This window comes from Periplaneta americana, chromosome 4 (genome assembly GCF_040183065.1).
Source record: "Periplaneta americana isolate PAMFEO1 chromosome 4, P.americana_PAMFEO1_priV1, whole genome shotgun sequence".
NCBI classification, from domain to species: domain Eukaryota; kingdom Metazoa; phylum Arthropoda; class Insecta; order Blattodea; family Blattidae; genus Periplaneta; species Periplaneta americana.
Genome location: NC_091120.1, coordinates 32,561,874 through 32,588,832, shown reverse-complemented (window position 1 = coordinate 32,588,832; position 26,959 = coordinate 32,561,874). Strand labels below are relative to the sequence as shown.

General features: G+C 33.7%; 1 protein-coding gene and 1 long non-coding RNA gene across 6 annotated transcripts in view; one reads left to right on the top strand and one right to left on the bottom strand.

The window, feature by feature from the left end:
* LOC138697672 (uncharacterized) overlaps nucleotides 1-21,415 on the top strand; it is an 85,616-nt gene extending 64,201 nt beyond the window's left edge. Inside the window, exon 2 of the long non-coding RNA XR_011331597.1 lies at nucleotides 21,245-21,415. This is a non-coding gene — a long non-coding RNA (uncharacterized lncRNA). The remainder of the gene's footprint in view (nucleotides 1-21,244) is intronic.
* LOC138697671 (very long chain fatty acid elongase 4-like) overlaps nucleotides 1-26,959 on the bottom strand; it is a 503,185-nt gene that overhangs the window by 19,935 nt on the left and 456,291 nt on the right. For all 5 annotated transcript variants that reach the window (XM_069823121.1, XM_069823118.1, XM_069823120.1 and 2 more), the window contains exons 4-5: nucleotides 17,342-17,422; nucleotides 14,550-14,721 (exon numbers count right to left, since the gene is read on the bottom strand). In XM_069823121.1, coding sequence (XP_069679222.1) covers nucleotides 14,550-14,721; nucleotides 17,342-17,422 — 253 coding nt within the window. The remainder of the gene's footprint in view (nucleotides 1-14,549; nucleotides 14,722-17,341; nucleotides 17,423-26,959) is intronic.

Genomic DNA, 26,959 nt, shown 5'->3' with positions numbered 1-26,959 from the left:
GTCTTGCGATAGACTTTACTCTGCCATATCAAGTTTGTCCGGAAAGGCAATGAACCAAAATGAAATGTAGTCACGCAACTATAGGCTAAAGATGCATTTTGATGAGTGTGCAGATTGTAACAAGGATATGAAGAGTTCGCGGGAAAAACGATGAATGTCACATTTCTGTTAAGGATTGGATAATAATCTAATTGAGTCTATAACTGCAAGATGTAGTGATGTTTCTGTAGAAAATAAAGGAAAGGCTTATTGTATTCGTGGTGATAATTCTCCTTTTTACCATTTTCCATAAGAACAACATTAAATTTCGTAGTGATCCATTGAATTAGATAATTACATCAACCTTAACAAAACTATGACATTCATCGTCTCGAACTCTTCATATATTTTCTAGGATTAACAGATAGAACTTAACGGAAGTGAATTATATTCATATTCTTGATATGGCAAGTCAGTGTGATTTGATGATATTCTCTCCTTATGTTTGCACACATAAATGGAAAAATTAATAATATTCTATTAAACTGCGGTTTCTAAAATTAGTATGAATTGAATAATCGGAGCTTCTTCTCGCAATTTTAATATTTACCATAAATTATAACACGAGTTGAATTTCAAGTGTCGAGAGAGTGGGAATTTACAAAAATTATAAATAAATTTTAACATACCGGAACATATCAAAAGGAAGATGAACCAAAAGATGATGCTTTCAGATAGACAGAATAAGAAATGAAGTTGTGCTGTAAAGAGTGGGTGAAGAAAGAATGATGCTGAAACTGATCAGGAAGAGAAAAAAGGAATTGACTGGACCACTGTCTGAGAAGAAACTGCCTACTGAAGGATGTACTGGAAGGAATGGTGAACGAGACAAAAGTTCGGGGTAGGAGAAGAAGCAACATCGTTCGAGGAGACTAGAGGAAGGCGGAAAAGAGGGAAGATTGGAGAATCCGGTGTTTGCAGTGAAAGACCTGTCCTTGGGCAGACAACTATGAATGAATGAACGAATGAATGAATGAATGAATGAATGTATGCAAGTATATATGTGATATGTATAGGTTGTAATGAAACAGTGGGCAAAAGTCAGGCAGGCTATAGATTCCTCATATGTGTAGAAGAAAGCAGTGATTATATCAACATGAGTCCGGACATGTTTGGTTTCTCAGTAGCGCTTACATGTATGATCATAGTGCAGTCCAGTACATTTGTTTCCTGGAGTTATTATGTTGTATTCTGTTTACATTTCCTTACATGAATTTTGCAAAATGTCGAACTTCTGCCTGAGTATAGATTGCAGCTCGTCATCTCATCGAGACATTGTTGACTTTGAATAATTTCAAGGAAAAATTGTTCCGGGGCCGGGTATCGATCCCGGGACCCTTCGCTTAGCGCGCGAACGCTCTTCCGACTGAGCTACCTCAGGAACTATACACGACACCGTCACAATTTTTTCCTTTGTATCCACACGACTCAAATGAGCTGACAAGACGCCAGAACTCAACTATGAGTGCACACAAATACTTGTGTGACTTGTGTATTGTTGACATTGTTCACAGGTGAATGAAGGTTGAAAGCAAAGATTTAAAAAAATTAATTATATGTATACGTATATTAGCTATAAACAATATGTTAAAAAAGTCGATATTTTCAGAAAAAGTAGTATTCATCGAAGTAAATAAAGTCTAATAAACAAGGGATCTAAAATTAATATCTTTGAAGAAACAAGTATTGAGCAATTGGTATTGTAACAATGAACAACAGCATGTCTTCTAATGTTATTTTTTTGCTCGTTTCTTTTTGAAATGCAGTAAACAAAGGGTGAACAGGCGTACAGTCATTTATCTCTACAATACAGTAAACATTTTATAATTATGCGATTGTACAGTAGTGGCAAAAAAAACCGGACCGTCCCTTGTAGCTGATTTCAGAGCCTTGTTCACTCCAGAGCACGATAGACTGGTAACTAAGACTTTCGTGGTTCGAATCATACCTAGGAAGGAAACTTTTTTTTGTCTCTTATTCAAATTTATTTCCAATACTTTTCGATTGCTGGTAAAATTCATGTTCTGGGAATAATAAATTAATTAAGTAGTAAAATATCGCTGCAATCGAAAAGTATTGGGAATAAATTTGAATAATGAACAAAAAAAAGTTTCCTCCCCAGGCAGGATTCGAACCTTAGTTACCAGTCTATAGTTCTCTGGAGTGAACAAGGCTCTGAAATCAGTTACAAGGGTCGGTCCGGTTTTTTTTTGGCACTACTGTACATATCAGGCAGACACTTAAAGATCTTGCTTATTCAACCCCCATAATTATGAACAACACTACTGGAGCGCGTCTTCAATGGTTGTTAATACATCCGAGACCAGACAGGACCGTTGCAAAGGTTGCAGGATTCCCTAAAACGTGCAGCAGAATTATGTATTACAATAAATGGACATCATTTTGATGTGTAGTGTTGATGAACAAGTGCTTATATCTCTTAAGGTTTGTGTTTCAGGAGCCATGTTTATTAGACTTTCTTGTCTTGTTTTGATGAATATTCCTTCTCTCAAAATGTTAGATTCCCTTTTTTAACACCCTGTATATATGATTAAGAAAATGCCGTACTTGCATTATTTGCCTCTCTTTAAAATGACATTTCAATAAACTAAACTAAAAGTATTAATATATTTTGCAATATAATAAATTGAATAGTTAAAAAACGCGTAAAACATATGACATTTATTATTATTGTTGAATATATATTTTTAACGCTTTTATTTGTGTCGTTACTTCTCTTTACTTTGAAGTCAGTCTCAAAAATGTGCATTAAAATCACGTTGCAATGTACGGCGCATTCAAGGCTTTTATTAAGCAAACTATCTGTTTTTGTATCTTAAAGGTTAATTTTGTTCGCTCTCTGAACATTTTTTTTTCAGCTCTAGGAATTCTAAGTTGGTTCCTCCCAGCTATGAGAAGTAATTATGTCCACATTTTTCTGAGAGACAAACAGTTCTTAAGTAATTAGTAGTCTGAGATGAAGTAACACACGCACTCTCCAATTCGGATTAATTCTCCTGTAATTCTGCACAATTAGGCTTGTCCCTGACTTTGTTCTCTCTGCTGTTACAGCGAGAGCAAAGAACGTAAATATGACGGCGAACAATATGAATTTGTTATTTGGTGAATAATATGGAAAAATTAAACCACAATTATGTATTATTTGCAAGATTATTATTATTATTAATATTAATATTATTATTATTATTATTATTATTATCGTTATTAGTATTATTATCCTTATTATTATTGTTATTATCATCGTTATTATTACTGTTATTATCATTGTTATTATTATTATTGTTATTATTATCATCGTTATTATTATCATCATTATTGTTATCATTATTATTAATGTTGTTATCGTTATTGTCAGGGAACGGATTTATATGGACTAAAAATATATGAAATATGTAAATATATATGTAGTTATTTTTACCAAAATATGGAATTAAATATGGATTTTTACCAAAATATGGAATTAAATATGGACTTAAAATTATAAAAAAATGACTATGTACGTTAAATATTGGTACATTTTAATCAAACTAAACAAAAAATATAATGGACGTACCTTATCTTCCAATGTAGTTTCAACAAAACACAATTTTTATTGTCTGTTACCATAACAATAGGTTACAAACATTTCTTTCAAGTGCTGAAAAGTGAATCTTCTTCTATTGTCTCTGAGGATAGATTTATACTGACTAAAAGAGCGTTCGACGTCACAAGAAGTAACTGGTACATAATTCAATTTCACAATGTCTGCTGGGGATAAGTCCAAGTTAATCTTCACTGTTGATTCACCACTCATCACAGCAACAACCTTTTGTAGTTCTTCATATCCAGGGTTTTTTGAAAGTACAGTGTCCACCTTAGCTCTTACTGCATCTGCAACTTTACCTCTACCACGATTCAGTTGTTCCACAGTACTATTTATAATTTCAAAACTTTCAGATAGTGAAAGGTGCCTATTTTGGAGACTTTTGAGCGTTTTTATGATGCATGAAAATGTATGCTGAATGTGAGCTAAGTCATTCTTCACACTTATGTCACAGGTAACTGTTTTCGCAGTATCAATTGAGACTGCATCTTCAGAGTCCAATGCAAGGAGAACATTGTTAATAGAGTCTATATGTTCGGCATAATATTCAACTGCTTCTAGCCATGTACCCCATCTAGTTAAAATTGGCTTTGGTGGCAATGGAATTTCAGGGTACATTTCTTTCAACACGTTAACTCTACTGGGAGCTTTGAGAGATACTTTTTTCACTGATGAAATCAACAAATCTACTTTAGGGAAATTGTCTCTGACCACTTCTGCCACACGATGAAATGCATGCGCCACACAAGTAAAATGAGTCAATTTAGGATATACAACAGATAATGCTTGTCCAGCTTTGACCATATAAGGGGCAGCATCGCTAATAAAGAATAACACATTATCGTACATAATACCCTTTGGCCACAGGATACCCATAGCTTCGTTGAACAGTTTAACTATAGTTTTGTTATTGCACTTTTCTAGAACATCACAATGTAAAAGAATTCGTTCAGAATATTGTTCACTTAACAAACCGATAACTACATTACCAACAAGTCTACCTTCTTTGTCGGGAGTCTCATCAATGGAAACCCAAATTGAACTATCTTTAATTTCATCTCTTATCTTCTGTATTGTCTCATCGTAGATGGATGGAGCATACGTCTTCCTAAGTGTTGACTCATCCGGGATTGTATGTTGAGTATATTTTTCAAGGAATTCCCTGAAGACCTTATTCTTTAGTTTGTAGAGAGGAATATCAGCAGAGATGAGAGAACGGCACAGGTCGATGTTAAACTCAGATCTTACATTCGATGTTGTTGGTTGTGTTAAAAACAATTGTCTCTGCTTGGAATTTAGTTGTTTGTTGGCCTGATGTTTACTAGTTGTAATGTGTTGTTGCACCAGGAACTTTTGTGTAGATGATACTGCACACTGACACAAATTACAAAATAATATTTTATTGTCAGTTGATAAACCATCTTCTTTAAATTCTGAAATGTAACTTGTTAGTTTTGATTTTAAATTGACTGAATGACGTACTTTTGGCATATTTACCGTCTTTATAGTATGATTTACAAAACTGAACCTATGTGTACTCTGACTGGCATTTAACTGTTGAGCTGCACAACTGAAGTCTGTTAAAAATTTTAAATTAAATTAATACAGTTTTGTAACTTACTTTCCCATTGTTGATAGGACTGCTAATTTTCAAATAACTCTGATGTTAAAGGGATTACTGAACATGTGTTTAAATCTCTATTGTTGAAATGTATTTTTAAAAGTTAATGGAATTTTGTTTTGTTTTATTGTTAAACCTAATATAATATGGACTGTTTTATATGAAATATGGAAAATATATGGAAATTAACGAAAATATGTACTAAACTCTAAAATATGGAAAAATATGGAAAATAAAAGTAGGATTTTTCAACCCTACACATTGTGAAACATAAAGATAATGCAAAATATAAATTATATTAGCTTTATAAGTAAATATGTATTTACATATAAATCCTTTCCCTGGTTATTGTTATTATCATCGTTATTATTATTAGTATTGTTATTATCGTTATTATTATTGTAATTATCATCGTTATTATTATTATGATTATCATCGTTATTGGTATTATTATTATTATCTTTATTATTATTGTTGTTATTATCATCATCGTTATTATTATTATTATTATTATTGTTATGATCGTTATTATTATTGTTATTATTATCATTGTTATTATTATTATTGTTATTATTATCATCGTTATTATTATCATCGTTATTATTATTATCATCATTATTGTTATTATCGTTATTATTAATGTTGTTATTCTTTTGAGAAGATTAACTCCGTACGTAGATGAAATTATTGGGGATCATCAGTGCGGTTTTCGGCGTAATAGATCGACTATTGATCAGATTTTTTGTATTCGACAGATAATGGAGAAAAAATGGGAGTGTAAGGGTACAGTACATCAGTTATTCATAGATTTCAAAAAGACATATGACTCGGTTAAGAGGGAAGTATTATATGATATTCTTATTGAATTTGGTATTCCCAAGAAACTAGTTCGATTAATTAAAATGTGTCTCAGTGAAACATACAGCAGAGTCCGTATAGGTCAGTTTCTATCTGATCCTTTTCCAATTCACTGCGGGCTAAAGCAGGGAGATGCACTAATCACCTTTACTTTTTAACTTCGCTCTAGAATATGCCATTAGGAAAGTTCAGGTAACAGGCAGGGTTTGGAATTGAACGGGTTACATCAGCTTCTTGTCTATGCAGATGACGTGAATATGTTAGGAGAAAATACACAAACGGTTAGGGAAAACACGGCAATTTTACTTGAAGCAAGTAAAGTGATCGGTTTGGAAGTAAATCCCGAAAAGACAAAGTATATGATTATGTCTCGTGACCAGAATATTGTACGAAATGGAAATATAAAAATTGGAGATTTATCCTTCGAAGAGGTGGAAAAATTGAAATATCTTGGAGCAACAGTAACAAATATAAATGACACTCGGGAGGAAATTAAACGCAGAATAAATATGGGAAATGCGTGTTATTATTCGGTTGAGAAGCTCTTATCATCCAGTCTGCTGTCCAAAAGTCTGGAAGTTAGAATTTATAAAACAGTTATATTACCGGTTCTTCTGTATGGTTGTGAAACTTGGACTCTCACTCTGAGAGAGGAACATAGGTTAAGAGTGTTTGAGAATAAGGTGCTTAGGAAAATATTTGGGGCTAAGCGGGATGAAGTTACAGGAGAATGGAGAAAGTTACACAACACAGAACTTGCACGCATTGTATTCTTCACCTGACATAATTAGGAACTTAAAATCCAGACGTTTGAGATGGGCAGGGCATGTAGCACGTATGGGCGAATCGAGAAATGCATATAGAGTGTTAGTTGGGAGACCGGAGGGAAAGAGACCTTTAGGGAGGCCGAGACGTAGATGGGAGGATAATATTAAAATGGATTTGAGGGATGTGGGGTATGATGATAGAGACTGGATTAATCTTGCACAGGATAGGGACCGATGGCGGGCTTATGTGAGGGCGGCAATGAACCTTCGAGTTCCTTAAAAGCCATTTGTAAGTAAGTATTATTAATGTTGTTATCGTTATTGTTATTATCATTATTATTATTATTATCGTTATTATTATTGTTATTATCATCATCGTTATTATTATTATTATTATTATTATTATTATTATTATTATTATCGTTATTATTATTGTTATTATCATCGTTATTATTATTGTTATTATTATCGTTGTTATTACTATTATTATTGTTATTATTATCATCGTTATTTTTATTATCATCATTATTGTTATTATCGTTATTATTATTAATGTTATTATCGTTATTGTTATTATCATTGTTATTATTATTAGTATTGTTATTATTATCATTATTATTATTGTTATTATCATCGTTATTATTAAGTTATTATAATTAATAATAATAATATTATTATTATTATTATTTTATATATTATTTCAATGTACCGAAGTACATATGATATTTCCATGCAGATATTCTGCGTCATCATACGATGAAAGAGTAATGGAACGGAGAAAAATTCTCTCCGGCGCCGGGATTTGAACCCGGGTTTTCAGCTCTACGTGCTGATGCTTTATCCACTAAGCCACACCGGATATCTGCATGGAAATATCATATGTACTTCGGTACATTGAAATAATATATGATATGCGTAAATCACGAAGTGATTTAAGATGGCGCTTATTCCGTCGGATCGCGGCCAACTAGTCACTCATAACGAGTGCACCTCAGCACATGTGTGGACTTCGGTCCTATGTTCATAGACATCTATGACGTAGTGCAGAGGGCGGCCACTAGAGGGAACCCAAGAGTTGGAACTCAATCAGAGACAATTCTGTCCGACATCGGGGTTGTATCCGGTGTGGCTTAGTGGATAAAGCATCAGCACGTAGAGCTGAAAACCCGGGTTCAAATCCCGGCGCCGGAGAGAATTTTTCTCCATTCCATTACTCTTTCATCGTACAATTAACAAAGTTAAAAATTCCAAACATGAAGTTTCAAGTTTAAAACCCGAATTTTATTTCACATAAAAACACATATTTTCACAAAAAATTTATGTAAATGCATATTTTTAGGAAATCTATTATAAACACATAAATCTTGGAGTTTTTTACTTAAATAATTTTTTTACAAGAACTTTTAAACATTTTAAAACTAAATCAATTATGTCACTCAGAAGTACGTCATCTTTTTAAGAATTCTTGGTTGCTTCGTGTTTCTAAGCGCTGTGTGGTGTATCCGTGATCCATTATTGTAATAGTATCGCCTCAAGTTCTGAGAACTGCTAGACTGCATATCAATGTTAATATTAGAGAATAATTTAACATTGCCAAGTAGGAGAGATCTTGCAACACATAATTAGGAATGTTTATTGTTGCTGAAGATGATTTCATTCCACGCTTTGTTTGTGAAACACAACAGATAGGAGCTCGGGTATGATCATTCTTTAATTTAAACAAATTTTTTGCCTCTCGCTCATGTCCATCAAGTAAGGCAATACGTCTAATTGTGATTCCCTGTTATCTGGCTTTGTCAATCAATATCCTTCAAGATATACTGAAAGATGGTTATTTAAAAAACGATTTGGCTTTCCTATTAGCAAATTTAAGCTTTTTGTGTGACACCATAAAAGAAACTCGAAACATCCAGAAACCTGTTGTCTGAAACAGGGAGGTGCGTGCCGTGAGAATTAAACTAGACTCGCTACCAGGTTCAGAAGTACAAGTACTAAGGGACAAATTCCAGAATGTGTTTGGGAAAAACAGTGGATATAAAAATATGTGTAAAGTTGCTCAAGTATTGGAGGGTGTGCCTGTAGGTGAAATTGACGGTGTTTGTGTTTGTGACATTCCTTTCTTTAAATATGCACGTCTGTCGTCCTGTGATGTGGAAAGATCGTTTTCACAATATAAGTCGTTGCTCAGAGATAATCGGCATGCATTTGTGATGGAGAATTTGGAGGTGATCTTTGTTGTTCACTGCAATTCTCGGCCAACTAGCACTCAGGTTTGGTTGGTGAGTACCTAGTAACATTATTTTTCCAAGCTAAGTAGGGTATTTTTGTCATATTAAAAAAAAAAATGATTTTTTCGTACTTTTTAGCACATAAAAAATAAATATATTAAAATTTTTAGCATATAAAAATCCGCTCCCTGATTGTCAAGTGTTCTGTACAAAATACACACTGATTTCCAATAGGAGTTGACATGATTAAATGAGGAAATACGAATACTAATGATCTGAGGAAGTTGACGTGATATCATTTTGGTAATTCGGAGAAGAATAAAGAATTCTCTGACATAGTTTCATAGGATGTGTCAAAGAGTCATACAATAGAATCCTTTATGATCCGAAACCACTGCACTGAAGTTATTTTGATCAGTATTTGTTTATACAATCAGTTACAGTTTCCTCCGAGAGACTTTCACTATGGTTGCATTGATATGTGACAAAAAAGAAACAGACTGAATCCAGAAAGAGTAAGAATGCTTGTTTTTCTGAACAAAAGACTTAACGAATGTGATGTTTAGGATGTTGTATTAGCATAATTGCATTCGTTTTTGTCGCAGTACGACTTTACCCATGCTATTAGTGTAAAAATAAATTCCAATACTCTTTGAAGTATTTTATTCGTTTTTATGTTATGTTTTCAGTTTTCATTTGTTTAGTTATATCCAGTGTTGTCATGGTAATTTGTTTCTTGACCATACGCCCCACACCATGTGTTTCTCCTTTGAAATATATTTTACTCTCCTCTTTCTATCTCTCCGACCATCATCTAATCATGGATGTTTTTATGTTGAAAACCATGTAAAAAAATTGTTTTTCTTTACATTTTAATTATAAAACAAATTTTATTTAAATAAGCTTCCATGAAACTCTCACTGTAGAGACATAATTGTCTTTATGAACCTTGGAACATGTATCTGCGGCATTACGGATTTTTAACCATCCTTTTGGCAGCTCTCCAGAAAAGCTGCAGCAAAGAAAGCACAGTTTTCCATTGCTTTGCTGGTTTTCTGTGACATTTATATACCGGTAATAATAAACACGCGGTTTTTGTTTACAGACATAAATATTTTCAACAGTAATCTCACTAGACGTTTTGATTTATCTAGAGAAAATCAAAACTCGAGTGGGATTTAATTGACTATTACACGATTAGAAGAAAGTATATATAAAGATTAGAAGTAACGAAGTACTCCAATACAATAAAATATTAATTGACTTACGAAAATACAACTGTCTTCAAATGTATTATTGTACCATCTCAACATTACAAATATTACGCTAGATGCATGCTAGATGGCAGTAGTGAGCAATGCCTTCTCGTTGAGAAGTTCTCGATCTATTAAACACGATGGCAATGTTACTAGTCAAGAAGGCTTTGTTGATTCAGTTTCATTTTTATTAAAATGCAACATTCCACTTCAATTATCCGAATCCCAGTAATCGTCACTTGACAGATGATTTTCAATAAGTCTTAATATTAAACAATCTCTGATACGTGACTATCCATAATATCATATAGCAGAAGCTATAACATAACCTAACTAATATACACAAGTGTTAGAAAAGTTTTAATTAACGACGATGACATAAAAAATAAACATGAATAATTTTAAAAGGAATAATTATTGAATGTACAATTTCCAAATTTGAATGTGGTTGGTGGTCCAATTGATGTTATATTGGACGTGTGCATAATAGAAGTGGAACTCGTTGATTTAGGCCTACATGTGTATTCAACTTATTCAGGATTTCCGAATGGTGCTCTTCATTTATTTGTAAATCGGATTTCAGAAGATGCATAGGTATGATCAGTGATTTTTATTAATTCTTGTTCTTGAATGCCAATGCGAGTCATATTTGAAACTGCTGTGCATCGACTGGAGTGGTTTGTAATTATATATATATATATATATATATATATATATATATATATATATATATATATATATATATATTTGACGTCCAGACCAGCGCAGTTTCAAATGTTGGCAAACAAAGAAACAAATGCTAGGGACGCGATAAAATTAAACAAATGCTAGGGACGCGATAAAATTGTGCGATAAGCAGCCATGATTGGTTGAAATACGTCCTTTCGTACCGTTTTATTGGTCAAAAGTAGTATGACGTAGTAAGAGTGTAATAGTCAACATAAAACTAGTTTGGTGCCTATAAGGTATATTCTAATGCATTGTTGTAGCCCCCTCCTCCCCCCCACACACACACACTTACACACTTGTTACAAATATGACAGTAAAGAGGTCTAAGACGCATTACTAGGGAAAATGACCATTTTCCTAGTAATTCGTTCTGGACCTCTCGCATGTCATGTTGGTAATTAGTAATGGGGGGGGGGGAGGTTACAACAGTGCATTAGAATAAACAGGTGTTAAAAGATTTTTATGTTGACCATTACACTTTTACTACGTCATACTACTTTTGACCAACAAAACGGTACGAAAGGACGTCTTTCATTCAATCGTGGCTCCTTATCGCACAATTATATCGCTTCCCTAGCATTTGTTTAATTTTATCGCTTCCCGAGCATTTGTTTGTATTTATCACTATCCTAGCATTTGTTTATTTGTTTGCCAACATTTAAAACTGCAAATTCTTTACGGTACTATAAATCATGCTTTGTGACCGTCATTTGTTTGCAGCATAGACAGTCAACTGAAAATGGCGGCTCCGTTCAAACGTTTTGGTGAAGCTAACATTAGTGAAATAGAATTTCAGTAAGTCAATTAATATTTTATTTTATTAGAGTACTTTATTTCTTCTAATCGTGTAATAGTCAATTAAATCTCACTCGAGTTTTGATTTTCTCTAGATAAATCAAAACATCTAGTGAGATTACTGTTGAAAATATTTACGGCTGCAAACTAAAATCATGTGTTTATCACTATATACATCCCACAGAAGCCAGTGAAGCAAAAGAAAACTGTGTTTTCTTTGGTGTAGCGTTTTTGGAAATATATCATTCTTTTATATATTGTTCTGGATTCCAGCATTGTAGAGGTAGACCGTTTATGTTGATGAACATCAAAAAATATGTATTAGGAACAACAGGATATGATATAAGATCAGTACAGATCTCTGTGTAAAAATATAGATCTCCATGTATAAAACTTAGGCAACCATACGCCGTATGACTACGTATAGGCAAAATTTTCTCTTCCCCATAAGATTGATTAAAATTTCTAGGTTCCTATACGATGTATGGCCTCCATGACAGCACTGGTTGTATCGACTATCGAAGGTCTTTTCAGATTTCCGATAGTATCGATATAAAGTATAGAGAAATTGAGATATCGATCCATCTCTACGAATTTTTATTTATGAGGCCATTATTTGACATGGTCTCTTAACAAAGTAGAAGACTTAGTGAAGATGCTGAAAATAAGCACAACTCATCTGTTATCGTAAATACGTTTCATGTTTTCTGTTGTTTGTTTAAGTTAGATCTCTTCACATACCTCTACCGAAACGTACGTCGGAATTCATTGTTTTATTGTAAGTGCCATGTAATAAAATTCATTTCATTGACCAGTATGGCTTGAAACCTCGCTAGTAACGATTGCGAAAGGTGTGACAAATATTTAAACCCAAAAGTCGTGCAACAAGTCGAGATTTTATGATGTCAAAGTCTGCAGCTGTTAGCGAGACTGGAATTTTGAGAGTTCGTCCAAGCTGAAAGCGGTTTTGATGCTTAAGTTCCTAAGAGTACATTTCATTAAAAATAATCAGAATTCCTACATGCTAAAGCGATTTTCAGTTGGAAAAAAAGCGGGTAGATATGTGTAGAAAAACAACTTTAGAGATAAATTTATTTCTAGAGAGCATTAAAGCGGTTAAAAAGCATCCCGCATTCTTGACCGGGAACTTTACTTTCCCAACAAATAAATTCAGCCACTGATCTCAATCTATACTAATAATAAATCTGTAGCCGAAATTTTTCTGGTAATTTTCGATTTTCCAAAAATAATTGGTCCTAACATATATAATTAACCACCCTGAAACCGAAAATCGCTTTTTTGAAATTTTTGTTTCTATGTTTGTCTGTCTGTATGTTTGTTACCTTTTCACGCGATAATGGCTGAACGGATTTCGATGAAAATTGGAATATAAATTAAGTTCGTTGTAACTTAGATTTTAGGCTATATGGCATTCAAAATAGACTATTTAAAAGGGGGTTATAAGGGGGCCTGAATTAAATAAATCGAAATATCTCACTTATTATTGATTTTTGTGAAAAATGTTACATAACAAACGTTTCTTTAAAAATGATTTTCGATAAGTTTTATTCCCTCCAAAATTTTGATAGGACTGATATTTAATGAGATAAATGAGTTTTAAAATTAAAATAACTGCCATCTAAGGCCGTGTAATGAATTAAAAAAACAAATGACTTCGTCTATAAGGGGCCTTGGACAGCAACAATCGAAAGCTATGAAAGATAGCCTACAGACAATGTTTCTGTGTTTGTATGAAGTAATATCGAAAGCTAAATTAACCGATTTGTATAATTAATTATTATTTCACCATTGGAAAGTGTAGTTTCTCTAGATGGACATAATGCTATAATGTTATTACAGTAACTTCTGATATAATATAATATAATATAATATAATATAATATAATATAATATAATATAATATAATATAATATAATATAATATAATATAATATAATATAATATAATATAATTTAAGTTATTTGAAAGGTTCAGAACCGTAGTGGGCCAAGCGCCGTTTACTGAATACGTAGAAAACAAGGCTTAAAATTAAGTTATTACCATAATTCAATAACAAGTAAAATAAAATATACATATTAAATCTAAATGATGTCAATCTTCATTAAACTATGGTTGTATGTAATAAAAATTAAGAAACATGTTAAAGGAATTGTCATTGCACCAAATGAGTGTCTCTGGACCAAAATGATCGCATTTTAATTATTTGGATGCAATTTAAATTAAGTAACATATTAAACGATTTATCCTTCTATCAAACACGAATGTTTCCTGGATCAAATGTCCTATTTTAATTATGTAATTACTTTATATTTATTTCTAACAGGTGCAGTGGAGCGCACGGGTACGGCTAGTTCAAATAAAAATTGCATGTTCATAACGTTATATTGTATATTTAGATGTCGATTTTTGTTATGAATTGCTTGAAGTAGACATTTTGTTTTCGTGATCTCTTTTCATTTTTGCATATTTACTTATAGCAATACAAAAATCTTGTTTTCAGAGTCGTGACTTCAGACATATTAATTCAGAGTGTTTACAAGAGAGAAGTTGAAATGTTCGGTTTAAAATTTATTAGCCCATTCGTCGGTACGTGTGTAGTAGGCTAATTTAAAATAGTAGGGCTGTATACTTACTAGATCCACTCGGGACCCACTTAATGCCGATCCACCATAGAGAGAACATCGTGGAATGGTGGTACACGTGTAGGAATGTCAGCTGGTTTTCTTTTTTTCGCAAGATAAAGAAGAAAGTGTCACAGAATTCGATCAGCTTGGATACGTAGTACCACCAAACTGCGTTCGCTATCTGAAATCATCACAACGAAAAGTTACATTGTATTATATAATACTACAGACATTAAATTTATATAATAATAAAGTGAATTTTGTGAATAAAGGGCAAGATTTTACATCAGATCTAATAGACAGGCACGTAAAACGATCCGTTTGAAAGAGTGGCAAGGAAAAGCTTTAGGAGGTACGTATATGAAAAGTATTTCAAAGTTTATAGTCTTCGTATTAAACATTCCGTCACTCCAAAAGTTTGAGTCCGATTTTTTCCTCACTAAAAAGAACAAAGGAAGAGATTTTTATGAAATGTTTAAGGTAAAGAAATTTCATTATAATTTTCAATTAAGTGATTATGAAAAATGAAGGATCAATTTTTAATGAAGTTCATGTTTATTTGCTACCAGGTAACGTGAAAAGAGTTAATTCTGAAGGCTTAATCTTAACAAGACTATTTTTTTTATTATATCTATCTTCATATCCTTGCCTCCTCAAGAAAACATACGGACTAGAAGTCACATCGTTTAATATCAATATGAAGAATTGAATGACACTAAAAACTGTCAACAGTGCTATGAAATAATTAAAATAAATGATCGTAATATACTAGGTTATACAGAGCTTTCATTTCAAAACTTCCCAGTCTAAATAACTACTTATTTAAATTGAATTCAATTTAAACAAAAAAATACGTCAATTTAAATATTTAGGGGGAAGTCTGAAACCAAGGCTTAATTGCATTTTAGATTTCACCCGCCAGCCACCCCCACTTTGAAATTTCAAATGGCACCCATATATTTTTATACTTAAATATGAAAGAGCATTCAATTGTCTATTATACCTCATTCGTTTTTGCATCTTTTGTTTTCTATCGCCGCCTGGGAACCTGTATTTTTATCAGTTGATTGTAGAACGAAAACTTTGATTGAAGCTTATTTTTTTGTAATTTTCTCAATGTAATCAATAAGGATGATTTATGTTGTCTCTTGAAGGGTGGGCCTATATACCATTTTAAAATAATTTAATACACAAACACAACTATTACATGAAATGCTCAATAAGTTTTTGTAGCTTTATTCTCTTCAGCTCTAATCAACAATAACAATCCGGTTGCCGATAGAAAACAAAAGATGTGTAAACAAATGAATGAGGTGTATAAACATTTGAATGCTCTTTCATATTTAAATAAAAAAAATATATAGGGGTACCATTTGAAATTTCAAAAGGGGTGGTTGAGTGGTGGGGGTGAAATTTAAAATGTAATTAAGCCTGGTTTCAGACTTCTCCTTCAATATGTAAATTGTAGTGTTTTTGGTTTAAATTGAATTGAATTTAAATAATTAGTTATTTAGACTGGGAAGTTTTGAAATGAAAGCCCTGTATTTATATAATTTATATTTTTCTTCAGGAGTGAAGAACTCCTAGACTTCTGGATCATATGGATAAATATGTATTTTAATGAAAAGATAGTGTTCTTCCACATCAAATTCTTAAGTGCAAATATAAGTCGTCTATTAAAAATAGGAATTAAAAATTAAGATGCACATTACGTTTCAAAAAAGGGAAATAAGAATTTCGACATTTAAAATTATCTTTATGCTCGACCATGCCGAAATGTAGTAATTATACACCTGGTAGCAGTCCTTTAATGCATGTCATTAAAGTACACCTGCTCATTAAAGTACAGGTCTTCAGCCAATCACAAGTCAGCTTTGTACCGTTATATCGATTATTCTCGGATATGCAATCGACAGACAATTAGCGAAAAGTCACGGAGGCTGGAAATCCAATACTGTCGCAGAAGGTTATGTTCTGTTACTATAATAATTAGCGTTAATTGTAAATAATATTCAAATAAATTCAATTTGTCATCTCGTTTTCCAACTCTAAATCAATTTCCAGGTTATATCAGACTAATGTTCATTCTTATTCTGTGCCAAGGTCAATGACATTCGGCCTCGGAAAAAATCAATACTTTCGCGTCTGCGCACATCTCACAATTCAGGTCAGTTCGCACATAACCATAAAAAGATCTAATTTTCAATACTTTCAAGTTAGAAATATGGTCGAGCATAAAAAGTCGTATGAAACTTGCCTATAATGGTAATTAAGACGTTCGTATGAAAATTATGAAACTCGCTTGCGCTCGTTTCATAAACAATCATACTTGCGTCTTAATTACTACCATTATAGGCTCGTTGCATAATGTACTATTATACTTTTGCCTTCGTAGAGTATTCTTGTGCAGATGCGAATATTATAGAAAACATTTAAAGAATTATATGTACTTTGTATAAATGCGTTAAGTAGGATAAGTAAATAATGAATTAAAAATGTGGAACATTGTTTTTCTTCATTTTAATAGTAATACATTGAATTACGTTCGTACATTTGTTATGGAAGCAACTAATTTGTAGAAATTGACACACTTTTTCTCTTTGTTTCGGGGTTATGCCTCGGTGGGCGTGGCACCTGACCATCACCATTTCTGGTTCTTACAAGTTGCTTGCATTTCCGAGGAATAACGGCATTAAGATGCAGACTTCAATAAAAAGGATTTAAATAGTATTTCGGTCACGGCGGTGTGAGCAGATGTTTTGCCTACCGTGTATGTGGAACATCCTGGTTGTGCTACTCACCCTCAGTTCTTCTGGATGCGATAGCCGTGTGATGGGTTGACACACGTAGCTGTACTTCAGTTTCGTAGAAGCACTGAGCAACTGTCAAGACAAAAAAATTACACTCGTTAATCTGTTTGATAGAAAAGGGGATCCCACAATTCCCTCCATGCAGTCATGTGTGGCATACGTGCTCTCCATATGGACTCAGTTACAAGTGCAATTACATTATAAAAGCTAGATAGACCAGAGGGATATAAAAAGTGTGAGGATATGTAACCGTAACATTACAATCCATGACAGAGATTTTAAAACTTTTAGGCACAGTGTTCTAGTGTTCTAGATTGCATGTAATTTAGAGTTACAGTTTCTCTACCAAATATTATTTAGAGCAGCTCACCTCAAATAGAGTCTGCGGTCGTAGTACGTATTGAGGGAGGTAAATAAGCTGTTCACAGTCAGGTTCATTTGAACGGGACTTTTGAAAGTATTCCGTGCTTACAAAACTAAAAGAGTAAATGCATTTCTGCCACGTGTGTAGTAGAAGTACTAGATCAGGCCTGCACAAGGTTTGCGCTCTCCGAGCCGGCTCACAGCTCATGAGCTGCCCTCTGTATAAGGGTGGACTGGAAGAAGGGGTGACCTCGTACAAAATATACACAAAAGGAAGTACTATTACGGGTGTTTATGAAATGAATTCCCGTTCAGTATTTGCAAAACTACCTTGGATTATTATTAATTAATAAAGAATTATTTATTTTACAGAAATAATAGAAATTCTATAGCTACTTAAATGTACATTATCATTTTGTTATATTTTTATTTATCAGTACATCAAAACGAGGTATATATAAATTTTATAAACAGCTTTCCCAATGACGGGACTGCCTCATTGGACAAAGCATAATAAACATATTGCGTGAAAACAAGAAAAAGACCACAAAAGAGAAAGGAGGGGAACGAACAAAAGGGAAAAGTATAGGAAAGATAATAGCATGCACATAACAGGCCTAAACATAGTAAACAAACAGATTAGATATTCGAGCAAAATTCTCCCTTTTTAAGAAACAAAGTACAGATGGTATTTTAAAATGGCAAGTGATCCTCTGATAGCGGCAAGGGAAACATCACGAATGAAGTCGTTGTTCAGCTGGAACTTCTTGCAGAAACTGGCAAAGAGGCTGTTGGCAGCTGAAAGGAACAGTAGCCTACCAATCGTAATGAAACGTCAGTTACAGATGTTCGATGTGTGCCTTTATTAAAGCTGATTTATAGAAAACAGTTGCTCACAAATGAAGTGTCCACTGCAAGAATGATGGATGTCACTTTCTTGTCAAAAATGAACCAAGACTGTCAATGCATAGCTTAAGACATATAAAATGTACATACAGAGTTATATGGCATTAACACTGATAGTCATTGTCCAGTAATGATCGGAAAATCACAGTTAAGCTTTGAGCGCTAAGCATTTCAAACTTTCAATTGCTTCTTCTGCAAAATGTATTCCAAATGACATCCATCATTCTTGCAGTGGACTCTTCAAATATAAATGTTGAGCCAAACATAGCAATCATTTTCACAGCCAGCCTGTGTAGTCGTGGATATTATTGCTAATGTTTAGTCTTGTAAAACTGAACCAGGCTAGTAGTATTATTCAAACGATCTTCAGCCCTTAGGTCTCATTGAAGATCAGTAAGTTCGAGCTGTAAATCATTAAACGTTAAATGTTATGTTCCGTCTTTTAGATTCCTCCATACTGTACTGTAGCAGTAGGTAAGCAACGTGAAACAGTTACTAAGAATAGGCCTACACACTTCACTCCACTAGATAACTGAGTGGTCGTTTCCCTCTCCTCTACCTATAGCAAGTCTATGTCATTCTGACGTATCTTCCTCTCCGTTTCGGCGAGCGGAAAACACGGCTCTCGTTAAGCGCTGTTTGTGCAGGTATGTACTAGAGCGTTCGTTTTCCATTCAAGTGACCCGCGTTCGATCCCAGATCAGGTCGTGATGGAATTTTTGGTGAACAAATCAGACATTAACATGGGATGAGTGATAGTAAGAGGAAGGATGGAAATTAACGTGGGAGATAGGGGGATTTCCCCCCTGTTGGTAAGTTATCCTTCTCTCATAAATTCATATCAACATCCCTGCCAGGGATAATTCCTATCCCTTCTGAAACTTCTATAATTGTTTTATTACGAGTATACTTCATAAAGTACAGTATAAATTAAGCAAAAAAAAAAATTGATGTATTATGACCACCGTCAAGCTGACAACAATCAATAACTTAGGAATTACACATCTTATCTTAAGCATGTTCAGGGATATAATTATTATTATGATCAAGATGCAAGACGAGCAACTCAGTGCGACCAAGCGTTGAGTCGTATTGAATGAGGATAATAATAATTTTATGTACGGTATTTTCTATCTAGGATTCTATCCCCCCTCATCAGAAATCTTAATTCGCACCCTGGTAAGGGGAAAAAGAATAATGGCGTTATTAGCAGAAGAGGAGATGATACTAAAGGATATGCTACTGGAGCTAAATGACATCTGTGAGCAGTATGGGATGAAGATAAATGCAAATCAGACGAAGATCATGGTCATAGGAATAAACATAAAGAAGATAAACTTGCGAATTCTAAATGAGGCAGTAGAGCAAGTGGACAGCTTCAAATACTTGGGGTGTACTATAAGCAGTAACATGAGCTGCTGCCAAGAAGTCAAAAGGAAGATAGCAATGGCCAAGGAAGCTTTTAATAGTAAAAGGAGCATCTTCTGCGGACCTCTGGAAAAATAACTAAGGAAGAGACTAATGAAGTGCTTTGTATGGAATGTGGAAGTGTATGTTTCAGAAACGTGGACACTGGGACGAAGTGAAGAGAAGCAAATAGAAGCATGTGAAATGTGGTTATGGAGAAGAATGGAACGTGTGAAGTGGACAGAGAGAATATGTAATGAAGCTGTGTTGAAAAGAGTGAGTGAAGAAAGAATGATGCTGAAACTGATCAGGAAGAAGAAAAGGAATTGGTTGGGTAACTGGCTGAGAAGAAACTGCGTACTGAAGGATGCACTGGAAGGAATGATGAACAGGAGAAAAGTTCAGGGCAGGAGAAGATATCAGATGATGATAGAAGACATTGAGATCTTGGATCGTATGCGGAGACTAAGAGGAAGGCAGAAAATAAGATACATTAGAGAATGTCCTTGATCAGAAAACTATGAATGAATGATCCCGGAATATTCTTTGAAATAAAGGAGACCATTGGAATTTATGGCTGGTAAGTGAATATTTAAAACCTTTTAACTGAAAACAGTATCTCGCTTTCGCGCTTGTGGAATACCCTAACAAGTGACATCAGAGACTGTCGGAATTTAGTAGCGTTCAAAAGCAAGCTTATTAAGCATTTTCTTTCTGCGTAGAGTAGGTTTAATTTGTACTTAATCAATAAGAGAAATGCTTCTCTCTTCTTAACTTTTACAATAAACTGTCTAGCTTTTATTAATCAGTTAATCTTTTAGTACTTTGATTTTTATTGTATCTGTAAATTTAATATTAATTGTAATTATAATTGTAATTCTATTCTTAATATTGTAGTTGTAATCCCCTGGTAGAGGGGAAGAGAAGGCCTGATGGCCTTATCTCTACCAGGTTAAATAAATAAATAAAAAATAAAATAAAATAAAATAAAGAAGAAATTTACCAGAAATTAGATTTATTTGTATTAAAACACTCAGTGAATTGTACGTATAATGGACGTCTATAAATTATTAATTTTTTTTCAAAGCCTAGTTTATTGAAAACATATGACTTTTATTTAGGTGTACGTACACATACATACTAACAAGTGCTAGAGCTGAGACGGGATGTTATGGCACCAACCTGCGCTAAGTTTTAAATTGCCGGCCAGCAGGGTAGAGGAGTGGGGGTTGTTTGGGTTACGGTTCTCAAGCTCAGAGCGGCAGGCATATCCGTTTCATCTCTTTCCAAAAACATTCGTCTTATCTTAGTATCACCACTTTCCTACTCAAGAGTCCCAAGGTACCTAATGAAATTACGCCCGCTATTCCATCTTTATATTCTTATTCTCCGTCCGAATCAGACGACTGATTTGTGCTGGAATCAGATGTCCCTAAGTTTATGGAAATGTTCTCCAAAATACTGTCCATCGCGTGCTCACTTTCAATGTAATTGTTCTCTATTTTATTCACATAATCATACACTGATATCCATTCTTGGAAGAAGCGATTGCAGAGTCGGCCTCTGCTTATGCGTAGCGTAGAAATTATAGAGGAGTCTTCTTATGACTTTCTCATCAAAACTGTCTATAGCTGCAACAATCTTCTTCTTCGGCTGTGATTTTTCCGGACTGGAGAAAGAATCTGCTGTTCCTGCCTCAATATTTTTCCCTTCTCTCCTGATTCTGCCAAGGTTCGCTTTGAAATACCAGTGGCAGCCAGTACTCTTGCACATACGCTTTTCAATGGAATTGGTATTCCGTTTACAACCTCTTCTGACATGAATTTCCATACATTGTATGCTATTTCATGTCCTTGACTATGAACTACTCTATGATTTCACACCTTAGACAATGCCATAATGAGGGCGTTCAGAAGAACAATGTTTTCAGTATTACTAATAGCGGTAGTAGCAGAACGATCTGAACACTCGGAATGCTAGTAACCAACTAACCCAACACCCCTCCAGTTTAGTGTGAGGGCGAGTCCAACCAAACGAACTAAAATGCGTCCCTTGCGTCGGTGCCATAACTTCTCGTCCGGGCTCTACCATGTGGTAGATTAGAAGTGCCGGAATATTTCTCAGCTGGTCGTGGCTTGCATGTCCCGCTATGCTCTGGGTATGACCTCAGCGATAACTAATATTTAAACTTTAATCTATTCCGTACATTAGATGTCTTCTACTGATACGTAACGTTCACGAAAAAATACTTCAGGCCCATCATTAATTATTTAAATTATTATTATTTAACTTGTTGATGTGAATAGCTATTACGGGAATATGCGGAGTCGAACTTTATGAATTTTGAAGTGCGGTATGTCTTGGATATCTCTCTATTAATTTTACTTTCAAGTTACAAACCCAGGCATGTCCGTTTAAGTTCCATTTTAATGCGCGGAATGAACATGTTTATAACCGCTTCACACTAATGTTCTGATAACGATCGTTTTTGTGTCGTACTTGACAAGCGTTGTATTAATTCTTGTAGTAAAAACTCAGACTTTATTAGTAACAAGCCTAACTCATACGACTGAAGTGCTGTCGTCATTGTCATGAGAAATTTCGCTTAGCAGCTTTGTTCATAAATGTCGACGGCAATGTTAAAGTTAAAGATGGCACATACTTTTCTCATAAGTTTCACGCGTTATGGATCAATTCAGTTTTCTGTCACATTATGAAAGACATGATTGTAGTAGATAAGAGTGTAAGTTATAAGGGTAGGCCTATAGATAGGTAATATTGTGATACTAATAATATAAAGATAGTTCGTTTTGAGATTTTTTTTTATACTGAGTGAGAGAAGGACCGGTTTTGTGCAGAAACTTGTCCACGAACATTCCCTTAATACGTTGACGCAAAAAACCGGTCTTCCTCTCTCTCAGTAAAATTGTAAAAAATTCTCAAAAAGAACTATCATAATATTACTAGTATCACAATATTACCAACCTTTACCCTATACTTTAGCTGTGCAGATTTTAACAGTTTATTTTTTGGATGAAGTACAGTAGTGACAAAAAAAAAAAACCGGACCGACCCTTGTAGCTGATTTCAGAGTCACAGATTCAAAAACACATCCATCTTGTATAATTAATTGTAACAATGAAATTTATTGCATTTGTTCGATTCTTACCGTCTTTTGTTTCCTTCAGTGCTTCAAACTTACAGACGAAAAAACTTTGAGTGTTTTATTTTCATCTGGCATCAATATTACATTTCTACCTCTATTCGGCAAAGATAATTGCGTATTTTTACATTAAATAGCAGTACATACTTCTGGCTTCACTATCCATATTCAAATTACCACAGTTTGACACAATACACAGCACAGGATTCTTTTGTATCAGTCCGGTCCGGTTTTTTTTGCCACTACTGTACAACAAAAATTCTAGTATCATATTAGTCCCAAATGAATACTTTTCTCAGAAAAAAATTCTCTATAACAGTTAACAATATTTTACTCGATAAGTACTGTCCATACAATTTTCATTTTTACTCTTAACATTAGAGAAACTGATTATTATTTATCCCTTTGCAGTTTTTCAATAAAACAGACTGTTTTCTTGCAAATTAAAGCGCATTCTCTGTTATTTTTAATCTTTCTTGTGGTGTCTGTTTTCATTCCAGTCGCTTTCACTTGTCAGTGTTTTGCGTCTCTTATATTCTGTTATTCGTTTCCATGTTTGTTTTCAGTTCTTTTTTTATTTTATTTTTTTAATTCCTCCGTTTCCCCTGTGGGGCTTAATACAGCCTTACGTTTCTTGTTTGTTACACTTTCTTTTACCTCTCGTCATTAATGACGTGGATTTAGCCATTTGTAATTGCCCCAACGAGTACAAAATCTATTTCCTCTCACTTAAATTTTGTATGAAAATAACCTTAAAATATTTTACACTTCTTGTGTCATGTTTGGTTTTAAGGCGATGCGCTATTGAAATTTCTAAAATCCACAATTTTTTAGCTAGAGATTTTAAATTTGTACTGAATATGTGTTCAATGCGTTTCCTTTATAAAAGGTGAGAGATTTCAAATCTATTCCAAGCCTACAACCTTCAAATGTCGTTTAATAAGGCCTTAATGCACAAACTGATACAAAAACACATCGAGCAATTGATATGATAACATTCTAAAATATGATACTTGAAAAATTAAGTTTGTTTAAAAAAATTCAGATAAATACAGTTTCTTGCATCTCCTGAAAAGTTTATTTCTTTGGACTTGGGAGAGTTTTTGAATTCTCCATTTCAATCACTGGCTAAAGAAACAGTCCATTCCAAACTTCATCTAAAATGTACGCAATGAAAGTGATACAGTATCGGTTGAAATTTGGCAATAAATTAAGTTGCTGTAACAACGTAAATAGATGCACTCAGCGAATGGTTGCAGAATTGAGGTCATTTGTCTCTCATTCGCTTGGGTAAGGTGGAGGTGGAGTTACGAATAAGAACATGTAGGCGTACTGGCCTGGCCGAAGTATGAAACTTACATACACTGTCTGGCCGATTGGCCATCAATAATCATGATTAGTAAACGTAAAGTTAATTATATTTCATAAGATTGAATTAGAGTAGGCTGCATGATTTGTCAATCTATTCTCAAAATCTGTTATAAAGCTGCGTGTTTGTCTGTAGTAATGTGACATTTATTAGCACTATTTCGCAAATAAAATAACAATGTAAATAATATATCCCTAAAATTCGATCACAAAATGTTAATAATTGCATATTAATGAATACTTAACCTATTCAGACATTGTGAAGTTGAAATACTCGTAGATGAATATCGATTACTGCAATAAAGAAATTCGATATTATTCAGTAATGCCAATTGCAAAAAGCGAAATACAGGTTTAACAATGTTAATTACATGTACTGCACTTTTCTCTTATTATTATTATTATTATTATTATTATTATTATTATTATTATTATTATTATTATTATTATTATTATTATAACATAAATACAGTTTCATTATCTGCTGAAATCATAATTTAATTTAACTGTAACAGTGGGGACAGCTATATACCAATGCTTATGTATTCACAGCGAGACATGTTGCTACACAGTGAAGCCATCTTTGTATAGATAGGTCTAATTAAAACACGAATTTTATTACGCCATACAGAAGGCAGTTTGATCAAAGACTTTATTATTACTATGCAAGGTCTTTGGGTTTGATATGCGATGATGTTACATAAATTTTAACATCTGACTTTCTATTAATTGTTTCATTTCATTCACAAAATACAAATTTTATAGGCTACAATTATAGGTTACGTTATATGTGGGAGCAGGACCAACGTCAGCTGTGCCTTATTTCGACCGTTACTTACAATCAGTGCTACACAAAAGCATTTTTATAACTCGACAAACGAATTCTCGCTGTAGTGTGTAACGGAACTATAGCTGCATCTACACAGTTCAATATTCCAATCGCGTATGCGTGCAATCTGGGAAGAATATTGAACGAATCAAATTTAAAAGGTACGTTCAATTATGATGCATGAAGATTTTGTGTCTACATGGTGCGCCGTTTTGAACGTCGTCTTCACTGCATAAATATATTAATTAATATTAAATACCAATCTTGCATTCATTGCTTTGAAGTTGAAAGAAAAGTTTAACCTTGTAGTTGCATCTTAATGTATTTATGATCATCAATTTACGGTGAAATAGTTGGCGACAATGACTAAACAAAAGAACGACCATGCGATAAATTGATAGCGATAAATCTAGCTGCAAAAATTATCGCAGTGTGACTATAATTGGTTGGAATTCAAAATTTCATTACACTTATTGGTCGAAAATGGAATGACGTCATATAAACGAAATAGTCACAACCATATCTTCAAATTATCGTCAGATTTTTATGTACATAAAATATCTTACGTTACAGGCCTGTGAATTTCTGAACGAAGCTGTTTAGCTATATAAACTGGACTAGCATAAATTTGCACTTGAAAGAATACATGAAGAGAATTTAATGGAGGTATTACAAATAACACAGATTTGTTGCATAGCAACATGCAATTTCGGCCACTGCCCTGAAACCACACTGAACATTCTGAATGCATTTCATTGCGGTCCTATACTAGCATGACCAGAATCACAGTCATAATCAAACCTGCGATGTGCGGACAGCCAAACGGCCGTGCATAAATTATGAATGGCTTACTCATAAAATGGAACAGCAAACATTCCAAATAACCTGTTATGTCTTCCTTTAAATACGTGCAGAAATAAAACTGAAACAAAATCTAATACATGTTCTTGAAGCCTACAAACGCTAGCAAAGAGTCAATGACAAGTAAAGAAATTATGTTGTTTTGTAGAGTTTCTTTTGACCTCGCTAAACTTGGCTGTAACTTTTTGTCTTGTATCTTAAGAAGGTTGGATTCTTTAGTTGGTCAGTGATTGGAAACCTTAGAGTTCCTCTGTACGTTATGCAGATGGTTTCTTCTGCAAACTTGTTTTCTACCAGGCTCACAACAAAATTATTTTTATTCATTTTTTCATTTTATAGTTTCATATCTAGTATTTTCCGAAAAGTAATTATAAAATAAAATGCTACTGAAAAATAGTATTCTAATATGTTCGAGTAAATGATCGGGAGTAGTGATAAAATAATTCGATGCACTAAGTTTTTAGAGTAAAGATACTTTTAGGTGTTCCTATATATCTGTAGAAAAAGAGCAATTTTATGAAACCTGTACTTATACCTTGTTTCTGCCTTAATTTCGTTGGTTGGTTACTAACACCTCCAGATATGTCGACTAGAGTTGCTGACACTGCTAGTCTGGCATTGTGCAGAATTCCATTTCGAGGGAGGTCTTGAAGACGAAATTCATTATATCCGACGACGGTAATTTCGCAGTCCAGAATTTTGACTAGCAGAT